This window comes from Drosophila kikkawai, chromosome 3R, assembly GCF_030179895.1.
Source record: "Drosophila kikkawai strain 14028-0561.14 chromosome 3R, DkikHiC1v2, whole genome shotgun sequence".
In the NCBI taxonomy this organism is placed as follows: domain Eukaryota; kingdom Metazoa; phylum Arthropoda; class Insecta; order Diptera; family Drosophilidae; genus Drosophila; species Drosophila kikkawai.
In genome coordinates, this window is record NC_091731.1 from 15,795,617 (window position 1) to 15,815,315 (window position 19,699).

The 19,699-nt window shown below is 39.9% G+C and overlaps 3 protein-coding genes across 4 annotated transcripts in view; 1 reads left to right on the forward strand and 2 right to left on the reverse strand.

The window, feature by feature from the left end:
• Positions 1-14,246, reverse strand: part of LOC108084236 (uncharacterized) — a 34,169-nt gene extending 19,923 nt beyond the window's left edge. For both annotated transcript variants that reach the window (XM_017180364.3, XM_017180363.3), the window contains exon 1: positions 13,928-14,246. The gene's annotated coding sequence lies outside the window, so the exon portion shown is untranslated. The remainder of the gene's footprint in view (positions 1-13,927) is intronic.
• Positions 14,247-15,133: 887 nt separating this feature from the next.
• On the reverse strand, positions 15,134-17,255 carry LOC108084115 (uncharacterized). The gene is made up of 7 exons (XM_070286972.1): positions 17,136-17,255; positions 16,997-17,066; positions 16,714-16,770; positions 16,596-16,643; positions 16,469-16,528; positions 15,385-16,410; positions 15,134-15,327 (listed from the first exon to the last, which is right to left on the reverse strand). The coding sequence occupies exons 1-7, from the start codon at positions 17,217-17,219 to the stop codon at positions 15,134-15,136; spliced, it is 1,539 nt and encodes a 512-aa protein (XP_070143073.1). The 5' UTR covers positions 17,220-17,255.
• Positions 17,256-17,472: 217 nt separating this feature from the next.
• Positions 17,473-19,434, forward strand: LOC108084004 (uncharacterized). Its single transcript, XM_017180017.2, has 3 exons — positions 17,473-17,591; positions 17,652-19,163; positions 19,226-19,434. The coding sequence occupies exons 1-3, from the start codon at positions 17,477-17,479 to the stop codon at positions 19,399-19,401; spliced, it is 1,803 nt and encodes a 600-aa protein (XP_017035506.2). The 5' UTR covers positions 17,473-17,476; the 3' UTR covers positions 19,402-19,434.
• Positions 19,435-19,699: the final 265 nt, after the last annotated feature.

Below are 19,699 nucleotides of genomic sequence, written 5' to 3' on the forward strand. Positions count from 1 at the left end.
TTGGCAGTTATAAGAGAATGTTGAACTTTTGCTACATTTAAAATGCTCAACATATCCCTAGCAACAATTGTCCTTATTTGAATGTTGCGCAACATGTTACTAGCAACATGTTGCTTTCATTTGTCAGCATTTCCTTCTGCCTTTCGCTGTGTTTAATTTAAGTTTTTACAAATTTTAGAATAATTACACCTGTTTTTACCACGTTTCTTTTACTTTCACCCACTTTTTCAATTTAACTTTATTTTATTTTATTTTATTTTTATAATAAACTTTTATTTCGAGTGACCCCTGTACCTGCCTTCACCGTGGCTACTGGCTCTCGTTCTGGTTGGCCTGTTCTGAAATTGGCGTCTCCCTTTTGGGCCTTTTCACTTAAACCGAAATGTCGTTTCGATTTGGTTTCTTACAAATGGCCTTTCAGGTCCACTCCCCTCCATAACCCCCATAACCGCCACTCCGCCTCGTCAATTTGTTTGCCGCTTGTGTTTTGGCGAATTAGCCGTTTAGCCACAGGCAGAAAAAAAAACGGAAAAGGTGGATAAAAATAGGGAACACGGACTGGATTGAGAGGCTTTTTCAAGGTGTACGTGTGCGCGAGTTGAAGGCGAGGCAATTTATTGCATACGCAGAGGGGCGAATGTGTGTCCTGCTCACCCGGGCGGCTATTGTGGGGCTTAGGGTTATCAATGAGGCGTTTGAACTTAGCCTTATCGGGGATCGGCAAATAGGCGATGCCCCCGATAAGCAAGATGTCCAACAACTTTACCCTCCCTGCCACAGAAGATGCCATTCGAGCACAAGGAACTTGACTTTGCCCCATAACTTCGCCAGCTAAAGTTGGCGCATTCCGTTGCAGACAGAACGAAAAGTTGGTAAATATTCCCTCGCCCCCTCAAGAAAAAACACACAAAAGTTAGTCCCAAAATAAGAAGAGGGAAGGAGATTGTCTATGGACCTTGGGGATTTATCTATGCGCCCGAAAGGTTGATTCAATTTCCGTAGAAATGCGATTATCTGGAATGTGCAAAATTCATGTTTTGTCAAAGTTAATTGGAAAATTGAGCATAAGAAATTTTAAGGGGAAAAATAGGCGATGAATACTTTAGCAGGAGCAAGGAATTTGCATCCACATTATACACACCAACAAGTGGATAAGTTCTCATGGCTTTAATATTATTTAACTTGTATTCTTAGTTTATGAAATGAATTATGAGTCCATCGAACAAAAGGTATTGATTTGGTTTCACAACAAATGTCCGGCGGCTATCTGGACTTGAGCAAATTTCTCAAATATTTATTTTCCACAAATCCCAATTAGAGAAGATTGACATTTCTCATTAATTAAATTTGCAAGGACCTAAACTGTCAGCGCTCGGGGGCAATTCCAATTTAAAAGCCAACAAAATTAAGAATTCTCGAATCGTGTTCAATCGAGGAATTCCATCGCTCTATCCATGGATTCATTAGGCGGCACCGCGTCAGGTGACTTTGCTCCCCTTGGATTTTCCTCGCCTCTGCTCACTTTGTTTGGCACTCGAGTGCAGGCAGAGGTCCTCCAGTGTGCACTTGCTATAAATAAACGCACACAGCGACACGTAGCAGGACACACACAGCAAGGAAACGCCCCCAAGGCGTGCATTAATTACAACTTCCGGTTGGGGCTCGCCCGTCAAGGAAAAAAGCGGGAAAAGGAAGCGAGCGACGTCAGATAACAAAACAGAGAACGCCATTAAACTGATTGAATGACAGCCTGATCAACTGAGCGAATGAATGACTAGGGAGCCGTTAGGGTTTGACTTGAAATGTCACGTTTCATTGAAGGGCCAACAGCACAAAAAAAAACACCCCCTCTCAGGTGGTAATAAAAGAGACTTCCTCTCTATATGACGTCTGAGGTAAGCAATTTTTGTGGGATACAAATATATATGCTGCAAGGCTTTAAAATTGTATATTTTAGAATAAATAAAATAAAATAAAAATAAAAAATAAACCAAAACTAAAAAAAACTATCGTTTTCAATATTGGAAACAATCGTTTTTGTCTGCTGGGTAATCCCACGCCTAAATAAACATAATTGAAATAGTATGAAAACAATCCCAGTTTTAAAATACAAATTAAAACTTAGGACACAATCTTCCTTTATTGCCTTGACTATGTACAAACTATAAATATACCAAAGATCTTCTATAAATATTTATGCTAATACAAGTGAATAAAAAATCACAGAAATCAAAGAACCTTTCAAGTCAATTTTACGATATCAATCTCAAGAATTTTACAGTCCCTCAATTTCAATGATTTTTCCGCAGTGAAATGAACTCTAAAAGCAAGAATGAGGAAACCAAATCATGCAATCAATAAACAATGATACGGACGAAGCAGTTCCATTTCATTCTATTCCACGTATCCCCCCTTTTGTTTACACCAAAAATTTGTTAACAAGTGTGAAGTGAAATGCCCAAGATGGGGAAATTAGTACAGAGGTGGATATATATTTCCAAATGCCATCGAGAGAGAGTGGGTGAACAAAGGGATTATTGACTTGGGGCAAGTTTATTTTACGCCAAATGAGCTCAACCGCAAAATATCGATTTAAATCAATGTCCATCCATCTCACCCTAGTCTTATTTTTTTTTTCCTGGGCTCCGAGTACGGACTGGTCTGTTCTGCTCTGCCAAGTGGATTTGTCTACATCGAAAGGGGACTGGAGGAGGGTACAATGGATGGGGGGCATGGAGCTGGGGTATTTGAGGAGGACTGAGGCAGGTCACGGTACCTTGCCTACATGAATGGGAGCGCGTGCACATGGCTAAAACATGGAACCCGTTGGGCCAGCTTCTGTGTGCTGGCTGCGCGTCTTTTTATTTTTAGACATATCGACGTCTCAGCTATAAATATTATTTCTATTTTATTACACATTTTATTCGAAGCGATGTTTGTGTTCCTCTCCCAGGTTTTTTTTCGAGAGCTCTTAGGTTCTGCGGATCCCTCGCTCTATCTGGGCTAGGGCAACATCTGGCCGCAGCACGTGCCAATCCATTTGGAAATCCCTTCCGACCAACCAAGTCTGGTCCACAACAAAAAAATAAATTATATTACATCGCTAGAATCCAAATAGAAAGAGCGGCGACATGGGAAACAGTCGAGAGCCTGCATTAATGTATGCACAGCATTGGGTTTATGCTCCGAAGAAGAAAGCTATCAAGAAAGTCAAAGACCAAATTTGATTTGTACAATTTCAATAAAGTTGTCACAAAACAAAGAAACAAAACCAATGTTTAAGGTATCCCAAAGATATCTGATGTCAGATGTTAGGCCTGAGAAAAGTCTGATGATGTCTTTCGAGGTAAAAGTATTTTTTTGAGATAAGCCTTCCCAATATTTATGAAGATGCTGGAAGAATTCCTTTGGCAAGGCAATTAAAAACCTTTTTTATGTGTGGAAGATTCTAAAGAATGATTTAAAATATACAATAAATACATTTTATATGTTTTTCTGGGTTTTAAGAATAGTAAATCAACTTTATATAGAGAGACATTCCTTCTATATCATTGAATTTCAAGCATCTCCTTTCATAATCCATCAAGATCTCTTACTACAACAGACTCGTCATAGAAAATACGGGCAAAAAAACGAGATCACTTGTCTATGAAAACGAAAACAAGGCAATGTCGGCGGGTTTGAAGACCCCAGAAGATCCGACCCTTAGACCCGCAAATAGATGAATCCAAGCCAAAAGGGAAAGGCGGCGGTGGGATGCGATCCGATGAGATGGGCCACTGGTGAAGAGGCGTTGGCATTGCGTTGACGACCACGTTAAATGACTGACTGAATGACTAAGTGAGTGAATGAGTGACTGAACGACTGACTGACTGAGTGAGTGAGTGACGGGCCCTACTCGCTCTAGCACAAACATATAGAGGCCGATCCCACTGAAAAAATGAGATCTTGACAAGCAAACGAAACAGAGAAAATCAACCCAAAAGCAAGATATCAAGATCAAGCCGATTCAACGGAATTCCATTTAGTGCTGGGCAAATAACAAATAACAAATAACAAATGAACCAGGAACTAAGTACCTACCGGCGAGGTAAATGGAGGAGAAACAAGTTCAAGACAAAATTAAGGTGAAATTCTGTTCTGCAGTAACGGAAAGTCGCGACTCGAGTTCCAAAAAGCCCAAAACAGAGAACAGTCATAAAAAATCAATGTTTGAACTCGGTCTTTTATTGCTTGATTCTGTTTGGGGATAGGTGGGGGACTTCCCCCTTCGCTGATTGAAGGGACAGTGGGTGGATATGGTGGGAAAATCAGAAGGCTGTACTGTGCAGCAGTGACACTTTGGCCCTTATCAACATTTGTCCAGGCGCGCAATAAACTCCCATCTATTGTGCTGGACCAGGTCGTTACTCGCCTCGCAATGGCCGGAATAATGCTCGATATGGTGGCATTAGATAGTATATATATTGTTTATATCCCAATACACAATGGGAAAAATATGGCAAGGTCTTTAAAAATATCAACAAAGAAAATTAAGAGCTTTAAGTTAAAGAATAAAAATTAAACTTGGTACATTTAAGACCACTTCACAGAAGTACTAGTAGCTATTTGTAGTTTATTTACAAAAAATAATACTAATAAGTGGTATAAATGTCATCAAACTAATATCGTTTAGTAATATCATTTAATAAATATTTTCACTCGACTATATTCATCTTAAATAACCACAATAAGTGCCTAACAAATACACAATTACATAGGCATCCTTATCATTTACCATTTTACTAATGGTATACAGGCAAAATATCCCTTAAACACTCAAATAAAATCTGGCAAATAAATCAAAGCATATCACATAAACTTGAGAATCAATCCTGGGCCTCAACAAGCCTCTCCTCAAACAACTTAACCTTCTATCTAAATATGCTTACTCGCATCGAACACTTGAAGAGCAGCACAGCACAGACTCAGTTTCCTCCAACCAACCCTACACCCCCCCCCCCCCCTGAAGTGCCTTGACCCTTTTGGCCAACCGAGGAAAAAAGATTATAATAATAATCGTATATTGCCGCAATGCCATAAAAGTTGACCAACTTGGGGGGATTCCAGCTCGAGACTCGAGATATTCCATACATATAAATGAACTAATTTGGTTTACGCTTTTTGGGCGATTTTATGGACCGCAGTGCCGGCCTGGGAATTTCTCATAGTGTATGTAGGAGGAGCAAAAACAATTGTACTAAAACATAAATTTACTTTATTAAATAAAGAAAATACAGCCATAATTCTTTGGCTTCCATTTCGTCTTCTCGGCTGACGTTGTCTCTGCCCTCGTATATACTTATGTATTTTTTTTCTTGGCTGGCGTCATTGTGGGCGTCTTGACAACCACGCGGACGGCCAACTGACGCTGAATTCTGGCCTTACTTAACCAAAAATAATTATGTGGGATACCTCCAACACCAACACAAACACAAACACAAACACACACACACACTTACACATTGGGCACAACTAAATTAAGCATATTTTAGCTATTTTTATAAAGAAATAATAATAATTTGGCTGCTTCTTGCCATTTGTTAATGGCTTTGAAATGAGCAGAAAGTCAAAAAGAGCAAACACCAAATATTTCCAATAAAAATATATCAAGATTTATGTCACTCATATAAGACAGATGTACACTCTTTCATAAATATTTAGAAACAAGGAACATTCTTTGTAATGATATTAAAATAAAAAAAGTTTATCGATTTAAAAATTTTAGTTAAAGAACTGTATTTAAAGGGAAAATATAGCTAATGAACTTGAAGAGTTCTTAAATAATTTCTTGACAAAATGATATTGTAATACCTATAATTTTTTAAAATTAAATTTCATTTAAATTTCAAGTTTCTTGTATTTACTTTAGACTTTAAAATAAATGAAAATAAACTAAAGCTCAGGTATTATGTTCACCAAGGTGAATTCGGATTATTTCACTCATTTTCTTGGGGTCTTCAACCTCCGTCACCTCCGATCGTAATACCCATTATATCCACCAGAGTATCGACAAAGGTGGAAACTCTTTCGCAAGACGCCAACAACTATAACAGCTTCCACCTGCAGGCCCCACAGAAAAAAATAAGAGAAGACAACAAATAAAAAGTGAAGACGAGGCGTTGTCTTCGGCGTGCTTTTTTTCCACGACTTCTCCCCAACTATTTCACCGGCGTTTGTGTCTCGTTTTTTGTCTTGTAATTTATTTATAAAATCTTCCCCCTACACAGACCAGACCAAAAGTTGAGCAGAAGACGCACCAAATGCCGAAAAAAAAATAAAGAAAAAAATAACGCACACCGGAAGTTGTGGCTGGGCGCCTCATCTCATCTTCTCTTCGCATTCTGCATCTTTCGGAAGCCAGACAAATGCTTTAGAGACAAATTACTTGATTTGCATATATATACATACTATATATGTAACGCGTATAGAGAGCATTTTCTCTCACCCAAAAAACCTCTCAACATTGTCAATTTGTTTGTGCTTCTACACGCTCTTTTCGGTTGATTCTTTTTTTATGGAAATTTATCAAAAATTGGGTAAAGGGAGAAGACGATAAAGGAGGTTTGAGCGCAAATTTGACGCGCAACCAAGCGCAGCAACTGAATAAGAAAAAAAAAGAACGAGAAAAACACCCGAAAAGGGGCGGTAAGCTGGGAGTTTTTCCCTCCGCCCAAAATTTTCCCAGCTGTGCCCCCTACTGTCAGTTGGACAAGCCGGCTTTGCTTAAGACGGGCTCCATTCATTCATTAATGCCCAAAAGCAGAAGCGACGCGGGAGATATCCCAGAGATACTTTTTATTATACGACGACGACTCCGAGACCCGCCCTTCTCACCCTCCTGCAAAGACATTGCACCAGCGTAATCCCAATAAGACGATGATTCGGGCTGACTGACTAGATACCATTGCTATGGCAGCGATTACGAAGGAGACACCAGCCACCAGCTACCAGTATCCAGCATCCAGCATCCAGGCACCAGTAGCATTCGCAGCAGCCAAAAACAAAAGTTAAAGCCAAGTTCCAAGTTGCTTGCACAGTGGTCCAAGGTCGTTGGGCAAATGATAATGCTGACAGATTTAGAGTAAATGAATCAACAGATGGTTTATATAGACAAACTCAAAATGAAATGTTTATGGAGTGGCAAAGAACGTTGATCTTTGATGATGGTTTAATGAAGGATCGCCATATGGAGAGTTCATTGATTTGGTTATTTTTAGAATATAAAATATATATAGACAAAAATATATCAAGTGCCCAGTTTGGATTTAGGGAAACTGTAATTTAAATAGCCATTAATGTGACAAGTTTGATGTTCACAGATGAGATGGAGATTTGAAAATCGATTAAGATACATTTTGACAGTACTTTGCTGGCGATCTGGATACTATATAGTCGAGTCTCAAATTATGTATCTGAAATCAAGCCAACTAGAAATCGAGTTAGGTAAAACCCTTCTCATTACATTCTATAGTTCAATTTCAAGCTTTGAGTTTTCAATGAATTTATCTTCAATTTGTTTTAGTAAACTTTAAAAATCTATAAATTTATTAACTATATTAACTATGTACCTCTGGAAGATGATCGTTAAACGACAAAATATATTTTTCTAATTATACAAATATTACATTTCTACAATTACAAGTTTAAACCTTCTTAAATTTTCAAAAATAAAAAGAGATTACTACTACCGTTGACAAAGCGCATTTATATTTATAATAAATACTCGTAAATAGGCATATAAACCCAGAATAATTATAAAAAACTAGTTTTGACAGATTATGCACTATCTCAATGTGATGCTCCACCGATGCCCTTTGCCGATTGAAATACATATAGGTATAATGTAATGAATGATGGATGGCTGGCGCCGCACTGCTGACTAAGAAAGCAATAAATTTTCCAGACCCAATCGCTATTAACAGATGATGATGATCAGGTGTAATTCGATCGGTTATAAATAGTCTCGCATAACATCGCAAAACAATCTGCGCTGTTCGATGCCCTTAATCAGGCGGCAAACATCAACCGGATTATGAGTGCCGAGAGCCCCTTATGGAATCCCATTACTCAATCGCAGGCCCTCTAATGAGGGAAAGAAATCAAGCAAATTAATTTCAGATCATTTTTCCAAGCTGTGTGCAGCAGTGTGCAGGCGGCTGCTACCCAAAGCTCTCGTGCAATCGCGAAAATGTAGGGAATTAAGTCAGTCAGTGACTGTGTGTAACAGTTAACTGAATTTGCTCTCCGGGTTGCACAATCGTAGGGGGGGGGCAAGGCGGGGCAAAGCTGCGGAAAAGGGGATCAGACGAAAGTCTTACTCAATCCCAGTTGCTGCTGCAGTCTGGGGCAAAAAAGTAAAACTCAGTTTGAATGCAGCGCAACTAATTAGTTTTGAGGCTGCCTTTCTTGCTGCTGTAATCGCAGTGGGCCACAAGACAGCGACAATTTTCCCACTGAATTTTCACTTTTTCCTTACCCGGTTTTCTTTCCTTCGCTCGCTGCGCCGCGACGCGGGCTACGTGCCCGGCCAAAGAAATCAAAGAAAAAAACGAGTCGAACAAAAGAATTTATGAGCTACGAAAAACTCTTGGCCTCGCACTCGCTGGGAAATAAAGGGAGGTGCTGGTGGAGGTGGCAGCGTTTCTATCTTTGTTATTTTTCCCATCGGAATTTGTTGTTCTTTCCAAATAAAATTTCCATAAAAAGAAATCCGTAATTTAAAAATATTTAAATTGGTTTTTTCGGGCCGGATAAGGCTTAGTGCCAAGCAAGTAGTATATAAACAGATATATTTTCATTCAACTTGTCTGCAAGGTCTCAATTAATTCATTCTTGGCATTCCAAATAAATGATTTACGCCACAGAGCGTAGTTGTTCCAACAGAGAGTTGTAAGATTTATGGTTTGGCTTGGCTACTGCTTTGTTTCCTTCAAATAAAACCAAGAGAGTATATCGATACAGCTAGAACATTTTGTAGATTAATCTAAATTTATGGTCTCAAGAGATAACTGAAAAAACTTGCTTTAACATAACATTTTCAGTTAGTTTTATAACTTAAGATACAACTAATTTTTGCTTTTTGGTAATTGTAGAAAAACCAATTAAATTTTTACATTTTCTTATTTTTGGGAAAAATAGTGCCATGTGCAGTTTCTAAGTCATATTCCTAATACCATCATATTATGATAATTTAAGAAACATTTTACAGTTTCTTCGCCCTTAAAAAAAGCGATTTTTTTATCAACACTCTAATCTTTACGAACCAATTAGCTGATTAATTATTTTGTGTTAACTTTCCATTTTAATGGTTCCTATAAAGTTGGCAGTTAAACTAACTAAAATTACGACTTTCTTATGACATCATTATGATGTGTAAACACAGCCAATCTTTACCAAGAAACTGAATTAACTATTTAATCTATTATAGCCATCAGAAATCAGAAATCTAGAGTGCAGAAATACAAGAAATCAAAGTAATCGATGACCCTGCCACAAGGGTATCGAATGGATGCCAACCAAGTGCTTTTTACGATTATATTTTATTTGAATTTTATTTGTTGATTTCTTTGCCACTGCCTTTGCATGCTCAAATTCAAAATCATGGCCATGGCTCCTAGCATGCGATTTCACGTTTTCTGATTTTTTTTTCGTATTCGATTTTCGGTCTTTTAGCCCGCACACACAAACACGAACACAATCACAAACACTGCGAACGAGAGACACGCAAATAAATAAATAAACATGGCTGAATAAATGAATATTAAATGGCCAAAAGCTTTGACCGAAAACAAAAAAAAAAAGACAAATAAACACAAGTAATAATGGAACGAGAATAAACAAATGAATGCTCGCCAAAAAGTGATATTCAATACGTAAATGGTAGAAAATGTTTAAATGTTTGTGTTTGTTTGCCTTATCAATTTGCCATGATAGTGTGTGTGCCTTGCCATTTGTTTACGTTGTCGAAGGGGCAACGAAATTAAAGTCTAAGCCTGCAACAGGCGACAGAGTCAAAATATATTTGAATGACGGCAACAAAAACTTGAGTTGAAATAAAGCAGAAGACTGAAATACACTAGCAGTAAAGTTATTCCCCAAAAAACAAGTATTTATCTATGGCAAATATCTCGAAAGACAGCAATAACTAGATAATAGTATAATAATTATATTTGTATTATGTCATTAAATTAGAGAATATTACCTCCTACGAATTCATCTATTATAAACAAATCTCAGAGACAAGTTAGTTCCAATTTATTAACTAATTTTATTAACTCAAACGCTGTGGTCTAGAGCCACAACATAAATAAATCTATACACCGCAGATACTTTCTTAAAGGGTAACCAGAAATAAAATAAAAAAGTCGCTGCCGACGTCATCGAGCAAATATTTTAAAGCTTGAATTAAAACTTGAGGCTTGAGGTTTATTTTTCTAATACTGTTGCCGCCCACGTACAGCGCACAGCAACAACAACACCAAAAGATACATCAGCTAAGAGATACTTTTACAGACGCACACACACCCAAACAGTGAGAGCGGCGAAACCGCGAGAGCGGAAGCAACAACTTCGACAGCATAGAAGTGTGTGAGGGAGAGGAGGCGATCGGTGGAGCTGCTGGAGGGGGCGTGACAGCGGAGGGGCGGAAGGGCTAAAAGGGGGAAGCGACAAAGAGGGGAGTGACAAGCTTTTGCGGTTTTTAGTTACACCAACCTCAACTTGTTTGCCAGCACAGTGGGACGAATTAGACAAATAACAAATAAGAATTGGTTTCTTATAATCATAGAAAAAATTATTCAAATTGAAATAATTATAATTAAAATGGACACAATGCAAATATAAGGTGATTTATAATTTATGAATTATAAATAGTAAATAAAATTTGAAGGATGGCCCTATATGGAATAAAATAGCATTATTGTTATTAATTATTAATAATAATTCAATATTAGGGAACATATAGTGCAAAAGCCCATGCCGTAAATCGTCAAAATTACAGCTAAGAAGCATCAGAAACGATGACCCACTGTGCCCGCGATGACGGTGTCTTTTGCCTTGCGCTATTGTCATTTACTTTGTGGCAAGCAATTACATGCGACAAGCCAAGCGGCAGTTGTGCGTTGTTCTTGTTGTTATAGCTGTTGCTGCTGTTGATATTTGATGTTTGCAGCTTATGGGTTTTCTGTAGGCGTGGCCCAGTTTATTGTTGCCGTCGTAGTTTGCCACATTTGGCCGGGACAATTTATGTCAAGCCGACTTCTTTTTTCTTTTTTGGCCTCTGCGCGAAAACATGCGTAAAAGTAGCTGCCAAAAGACAGCCCACTGTCCTGCTCCTCATCCTTCCTCCCCCAACCCTTATCCTTATTTCTAACGCTTGCTGAAATTAAAATGCCAGCCAACAAACATGCACAAACTTTTTTTTTTTTTTGGTACGCCAAAGGGGTGTGTGTTAGGGTGGCTCGAAATTTACATAAGCCAATGTTTTCCTAACAATAAAAAAGTCGTATCTTTGTTGTACAAAAAGAGGGTATAATATTCTATTATTGAACAAAAGGAACGACCGTCATAATCGTTGTTTACCTCATAAAATGCTAGCATTAAGAGCCGTTTGTTAACCTGAGCTAATAACTTTAATTGACACCTAAAGTTAATGGAAAATATGGTGCTGTTGTAAGTTTACTACCATACTTTAACTTTAGGTATACTTCATACAGAATTTAATCTAAGACGGTTTCAGGTTAAATATTTAAAGTGGTATAGCTTTACTCTAGTAAATTGATAACTCTATTTTCTTGTATGGTTCTTCAGCAATATAGTAGTTTTTTAACTAAATTTATATTATTTATTTTAATTTGGATAAGCTTTAAATGTACATATGTGAGTTAGTGAAAAACCATTAACATTAATTTATTTTATAACCACAAGGATTTCTTAATAAATCTAGGTCAAGTTGACTAATTAAAATAATATATTATAAATCAATAGTTTAATCTTTAAAATTATTAAAAAATACTATATGTACCTAAAGTACAAAACTTGGTTTAAGTAATCAAAGTTCCTTTGAATAATTATTCCCAAATGCGGAGTCTGCGGTCCACTCGAATTGTACCACCCTATATTGTGTGTTGGCGTGAGCATAGTAGTGGGGAAAGGAAAAGGAGAAAAGGAGAAGGAAAGAGATGGCCTGCGTTTAACAGCAGCGTTGACAGCCGCATTGAGCGCTTGGCATCTGTCAAACGTGTCATACGCAAAATAGCTTAACTGTCATAAAAACAACAAGTGCGTCAGGCAGCGGAGATCGTAAAACGCTTTATTGCAAACCCCTGATGGGCGGGAGTGGTAGGGTAATGGGGCGAGGGGGTGTAACACACATGGCAAATGTGCGGCGCCGTTTATGTCTCACAAATGAGAGCAAAGGAGACGGACTGATGGGAGGAAACGAAAGGTAAACACTCGAAAATCCCATTGATGAGAAATTCTTTGCGCGCTGTGTTGTGATTTCCATAATGTTTATGTTTTATGTTCTGACCGATTTGTTTGATTTATTTATTAACTTGAACGTCTCTAAAGATAGGCATCTGTAAAGGGGAATACTTAAGGAGTACCGCACTTTATACGATTTCCAAAAATGCATCTTGTCAAGAAAAAATAGAGAGAAGCACAATAACTTTTGCCAAATGGGATACTTCAAGGAGAGGTGCAGGTTATAGATACATTTGAGTGAGGTTAACTATGCGTATACATAATATTTATGGTTTATTCAAGAAACTGCTGAAATACGAGCTTCCCTAATGTTTATGTATTATGGCTTATCTGATTTATTTATTAACTATCCTTTGGCGCTCTCCCACTCCCTCTTTCTCTCTATCTATCTCCCACTCTCTTTCATTCTTTCACTCCTTTCCCCGCTTCTTTCTCTTCTTCGGCTTCTGGTCAAAACGCCAACGCCTCGCACACATACACACTCGCATAGTTTTTGCCCCATTCACATGCATGCTTGGTGTGCTGGGTGTGTGTGTGTGCGGTGGGGTTTTAATAATAGCACACACACACATTATAAAAGCTCCCGCTGGAGCAGAGAAATGTTGCAGTAAAAACTTCAACGCCCGCACTTCTGGCAAATATCAAAAAACAGCAAGCAGAAATCACAAAAGCAAATACAAAACTTTCTTACCAACACAGGCGCACGCACACACACATTCCCTTTGCCCGAGAGGGCGAACAGGGCGGCGGGCGGAAGAGAGAGTGGGAGGAACTGCCACAATAATACTCTTGTTGTCTGCGGCAACAGTTATGAGCGGTGCGGGAAAGAGATGGAAATGCAAAAAATAACAGGAAGTTTGTTGATTTTTTCCTTCTTTTCAATTAACACAAACGACAGCGGGAATGAGAATGAGACACAAAACTAGTGGCAGGGGACGGAGAAAGGAGAAGAGAACACCTCTCTGCTGGGGGAATTCTACAATTTATGCGCTTTTTGAAAGGCATAAACAAATGCTTATACAACAGCGCAATTTTTGTTTATTAAAGATAATTTCTGCCTATACATAGCGTTTGCCTTGTCGGTATTACCCGGCCTTTACCCATTTTTTTTTTTTTAATTTAATTGCATACTTTTAATTTTGAAGATATACAAAAATATTTTACATTAATTTGGAAACTGTAAACTTTTCGTTATATTTGTATAATCTTTGCTTTTAATTACTTTTTTTTTCTCATATGTATACATGTATTATTAATATACATTTTTTGTTTACTTCCCCTGCCAATTGTTTATTTATTTTTGCACGATAAAAAAGTTGAAACCACAACAGAAAAACCAACAAAACACAGTCTCACGCACGCATATGCAATTTACACGCACACCAATTCATATTTACCGTACCTCTCACAACAACAATTAGTTTTTCACCAAAATGCACTGGCCGTCGCTGCCGCTGTCGCCGCTCTGCTGCGTCGCTGCTGCTGCGCTGCTCCCCCGCAGCCGACACTTTTGTTGCTTTTGTATTTGCAAACACACAAAAACACACCGTGACACACACAATCACAGAGACACCGGCGCCGCCGCTCGCCTTATTCTTTTTTCAAACAAACTCAGCTCCGCTAAACACACACACCGAACGGTAGTTGCCGCGCCGTCGTCGTAATTCGTTTTTATTTTTTTGTTTTAATTTTTAAAATATATCCCGCTCCGGACCGTCGCGCTTAGGAAATTTTCGGAAAATGACTGCTGTCGCAGGTATTTATAGCTTTTGCCAGTGCAGACAGCTTAGCTTAAAAGCTAGATTTTGAAAAAAAAAATAAAGCTCGAATAATTTAAAATTAAAAAAAAAAATGCTAAATAGCAAACCTACACCCAAATGAGAAAAAAAAACATGAAAACATGAGGGTGGCAAAAATCATTGGGGGCTATATTTATGATAAGGTCTTTAAATTTTAATTACGACAATTTCCGAAAGAAAAAACATCATTTCAAAGGTGATTGTTGATAAATTTATAAAAGATTTTTGAATGTGTAAACAATAATCTTATTAAATATGTATGTTTCTTCGATGACTCTATGGATTAGAAATAAATTCGGAATCATACGAAATAAAAAAAGAACATTCCTTTAAGCCTATTTTTCTTACAAAGCAAACTGTTCAGGTCGCAAATACATTTCTAACTTGAATATGCTAGATGCATTTTTAAAATAATTAATTAATAATAATTTTAAGCTATAAGCTAGTCTCTAATTTTACAAGCTTTTTCAGGTCCAAATAGGCTAGAACTAGCTTACAATAAGCTAAACAGGCAACACTGATTCAGTCCTCAGTCGTCAATTTCTAGCTTTTTTGCTTATATAGCTTTTTTATGACTGGTGGTTGTATTGGATATATTTCAGGGGTGGATTTGTTAAGAGTCCAAGACACAAACCATTTGCCATTACAGGGGAATTCCCATAATTTTTAAATTTTAAAAACAAAAATAGCTGCCTTTAATCTCCTAAGCTTACAAAAAAAATATCTAAAAAATTATTTCTTCTTTGACTTTAATTAAGTACAGGAATCTGGATACTGTATTAAAGATATCGAGTTAACAGTTAAGGATGTCAGTAGCACTTCTTATTGCACCAGTCCCAAATGCATCCATCGTTTGGGTTGCAGCCAAATTCACCCGGATAGATTTCGCAAAAGTCCTGGGTATTCATGAAGCCACAAAAGCCATTGGGACAGAAATAGCTGTAGCAGCCTGGCGAGCACTTGTCCCGGAGATGGTCATTGCAGCCGGAGCAATCCAGAACATCTGAAGGTATAAATGGTGTTAATTCCAGTTGTACTTGATAGATTACCCCCAACTCACCGCTTTCCTTGCAGTCGGGTGTGCTGCAGGCCACCAGGGGCGGATTTGGCGGCATCACCACCATCTTTCGGTTCAAATACTCTGTCTGAACGACATGCGGCGGCTTAAGGTAAATTACATTGGAGGTGCAGACGCGCGGATCGCATAGCTTCTGGTCCTTGCTGGAGCACACCCAGTTGGGCGCGTAGTTGATGCAGATCCGTGGACTCTTTACCACACAGCAGCCCGACGGCGGATTGCTGCCCTGAAAGGCCTCATCTCCTCGCTCCGTGGTAGTGGGCACTAAGCTGGGATATATCCAAGGTCGTTTCGTGCTCGTCCTGACAATGGTGTCTGCGGGAATTGACGGTAGAGTGGCCTCATAGCTTTTGTCCGTGTCCGGATTGTAGGGAGCGGGTGTAACATACTCCACTCGGTTTATATTCTCGCTGGTTACATTGTACTTGTGCTCGTTGTGGATCACATTTCCGATCTCCAGGATGGTGGTAATGTAACCGGGTTCCTGGCACCGTCGGCCATACCAAACGGTTCCCGGTGGACAAGCTGGCGCTATGCAGCGACCGGCATAATATTCTCCCTCCGAACAAACGATTTTGCGACATTGCTCCTCGTAGAAAATTGAATCCGGTGGACAGCGGACCTGTTCGCCGGGAGGCGGAAGTGGAATTTCCTCAGTGGACGTTGTTGTTGCTTCTGTTGTTGTAGAAGTTGTTGTTGGTTCTGTTGTTGTAGAAGTTGTTGTTGGTTCTGTTGTTGTAGTAGTTGTTGTTGATTCTGTAGTTGTAGTTGTTGTTGGTTCTGTTGTAGTAGTAGTTGTTGTTGGTTCTGTTGTAGTAGTAGTTGTTGTTGGTTCTGTTGTTGTTGTTGGTTCTGTTGTTGGTTCTGTTGTAGTAGAAGTTGTTGTTGGTTCTGTTGTTGTAGAAGTTGTTGTTGGTTCTGTTGTTGTAGAAGTTGTTGTTGTCGACGCGAAAGGACAAGGCACTGGATGAGTCGGATGACACTTTTCATCAACGTTAAGAAAATACCCTGAAACATTTATAATATTAAAAATTAAAATTTAAATAATAAAAGGGTAATTGCCTACCGTTGGGACACTTTGTATTTCCTTGAGTATAACAGTTTCCATTTTTGTGTAGGTACTGGCCTAAATGATAAACAAAATATAATATTAATTATAATTGGGATCTTATTTAATTTACATATATCCTTACCAGTTTGGCACTTTGCATAACAATTGCCATCCTGATTTAAGTTGTAACCTGGAATATTAATATAAAATGTATATAATAACTAAGTAAGATATAGGAAATTCTGACTTTTTAAGCTTACCAGGGGGACATTGATTGGTCTGTAGGTAACAATTTCCATCTGTGTTCAAAAAGTATCCTAAAAACAAAAGAATATTTAACCACAATTTAAAACACCAGTTTAAGAGGCATTCATCTATGAATGTTTGTATTTGTAAACCGATGAATTCAATTAAACACAAATATACACAAAACCTTACTGATAATCTTGGACACTACGAGTACGCATAATTATTTTTAGAAGTCAGCATTTAGTAAACACTTTTTATAAGCCCGAGAGAGATGTAGAGAGGGAGAGATCTTACCCGTGGGACAACTAGACACGCTTTCGCAACGGCCATTGATAAACTGATAACCCGGCGGACATGATGGCTCCTAAGGGAATGTGGATTTTGGATTAAGGTACAAATATCAATAATCTTTTGCCAACAATTTTTTTGTTACCACGATATCTGCCAGGGAAATTTCACAGATCAAAACGCTAATTAAAAAGCCGAGGAGAGCTGATCTCAGCGATTTCCCAGGCATACTGCTTGATTTCCGGAAGGAGACCTGCGGGATCTGTACGCGATGACACTTGAAAAGAGACTAATCAAAGCGTTGATCCGGCGATGAGCTCACTGGAATGGCTCTGAATGGAAAGCATAATTGCTGGTGCCGCGATAACCTCCTCCGGATTCCCGATAACGCTGAAGGTCGCACAAGCGACAGCTTCTGGTTTGGGATGTTTGACTGGTCTGTTCCCCATCCGCGATCAGTGTGTGCCGAACTCAGTGCTAATCGGCATGTCTGATCGCAAAGTGCTTTCCTGGTGGCCGCTCCTCCTGCCGCTGCTAATCTGCATTGCCGGATTTCCAGCGGAGGCTATCGCAGATTCCAATCCGAATCCCTGCCCAGATGGTGAGTTCATTGAGTTGTACCCCAGGCGATCCTGCTAATCATGTTCGTCGCTGTTTTCAGGCCAGGTCTACCTCAATGGCGTTTGCTCGGCTCCGGCCCCCGTGGTGTCCCTGTGTCCCAATGCACCCATAAGTCCCACTGTGGTGACTCCTAGTCCTCCGAGTACTTCCCTTTGTCCCAACGCTCCTATAAGCCCCACCGTGGTGGCGCCAAGTAATCCTCCTTGTCCCAACGCTCCTATTAGCCCCATTGTGGTGGCTCCAAGTAACCCCCCTTGTCCCAATGCTCCAGTGAACCCCACTATTTGTGCACCATCTTGTACGACAACTTGTACTACCAATTGCGTCACGAATTGGCCAACACCGTGTGTCCAAAATCCGCCCTGTTTATGCAATAATAATTGCGGTAATCCTAGTTTCCCCAACAATCCTTATCCCAACAGTCCTTGCCCCAGCTATCCTTATCCCAACAGTCCTTACCCCAACAATCCTTACCCCAACTATCCTTGTCCCAACAATCCCTCTCCCAGCAATCCTTCTCCAAACAATCCCTGTTCCAATAATCCTTCTCCTAGCAATCCTTCTCCCAATAGTCCTTCTCCCAACAGTCCTTGCCCCAGTAATCCCTCTCCCAGCAATCCTGCTCCCAGCAATCCTTCTCCAAGCAATCCTTCTCCCAGCAATCCGGATGCCAGCAATCCTTCTCCCAGCAATCCCGATTCCAACACTCCTTATCCAAACAATCCCAACTATCCTTATCCCAGCAATCCGGACTCTAACAATCCTTTTCCCAGCAATCCGGATTCAAATAATCCTTCGCCCAGCAACCCTGATGGAAACAGCAGCACTCCTGCGCCGTTATCACCTGCACCAACTTATCCTCCACTTCCGCCTTTGCCAACCTATCCACCTCTTCCCCCCCTACCAACCTATCCGCCCCTTCCGCCACTACCAACCTATCCACCCTGGCCAACAACTCCTCCTCCGGACAATATTGCCGAGATCCATTGTCCTGAAGGAACCATCCTGGTGAAGAACCGCTGTCGACTTCTTTACTGCGGCGGATACGGAGTCTACGCTGGAGGACGCTGTACACAGGCCCGCTGCCCGCCGGGATTCGTTTGGACCGGACACAGGTGCTCCGTACCGCAACCAACAGAGCTGGGAAACATCCATCTGGAGAGCACCATTCACCAAGAGTCTGGCAATCTGCCCCATTTGATCACAAACAATGTGAACAATGTCGAGGTCAATGCCTCCATTGCCATTCCAGGACAAACCTCTGAGGAGGACGAAGAGGATGTGGAAGTGGTGGTGCCGCAGCCTCCATCGGGACCCTGTTGCCAGGTGGTGGCTCCACGAACCTGCACCGCCCAGTCGAATCAGACGTACAAATGCTTCAGCCGAAGCCAGCAGCAGTGCGGCACCTTTTGCAGTGCCAACCGAGTGGTGCTCGTTCCGATGGTCGTCTCCACTTGGATGACGCAAGCCAACAACCAGATGATGGTCATTCCGCCCAACTGGGCGGGTCAAATCTGTCAATCTACTGGCGGAGTCTGCCAGCAGGCAAACAGTAAGTTATTACTTTGAAAAACTCCTGAGTATAGGTCTGATTTTTCTGATTTTCTCTCTCAGATTTCTACGACTGCAGCGGCTGTGCGGCCGGCGACTCCTTCACCTGCTCTTCGTACTGCTACTCTTACAAATGCAGCAGCCACAACTGCGCCTTTTATGACCAGTCCGAATTCTGCACCCAATATCCTGGCCAAATCGGATGCCGTCCCTCGGAAGGATGGTTCCCGAAGGCTTGACTTTAACTGAAAAAAAGTGCTACAAAAAGTTCAGTTAATAAATGTTTTTCTAAACAGAGTAACCAATGGTGTTATTGATATTATCATGGTGGGTTCTGTTGTTGTAATTGTTGATCTTAGTTACTATTTCCTTCTGTTGTTAGTAAATGACACTTGCATTTGAAATTTTTGTTGTTGAAATGAAAAGACACGGCACAGGCTTTAATGAATGGTACATTTCCTCGTTTATACCTGTAAATAAATACAGTCTGTAGATGAAATCTTGACTGCTTATGATTTCAAGGTCTGTATATCGACT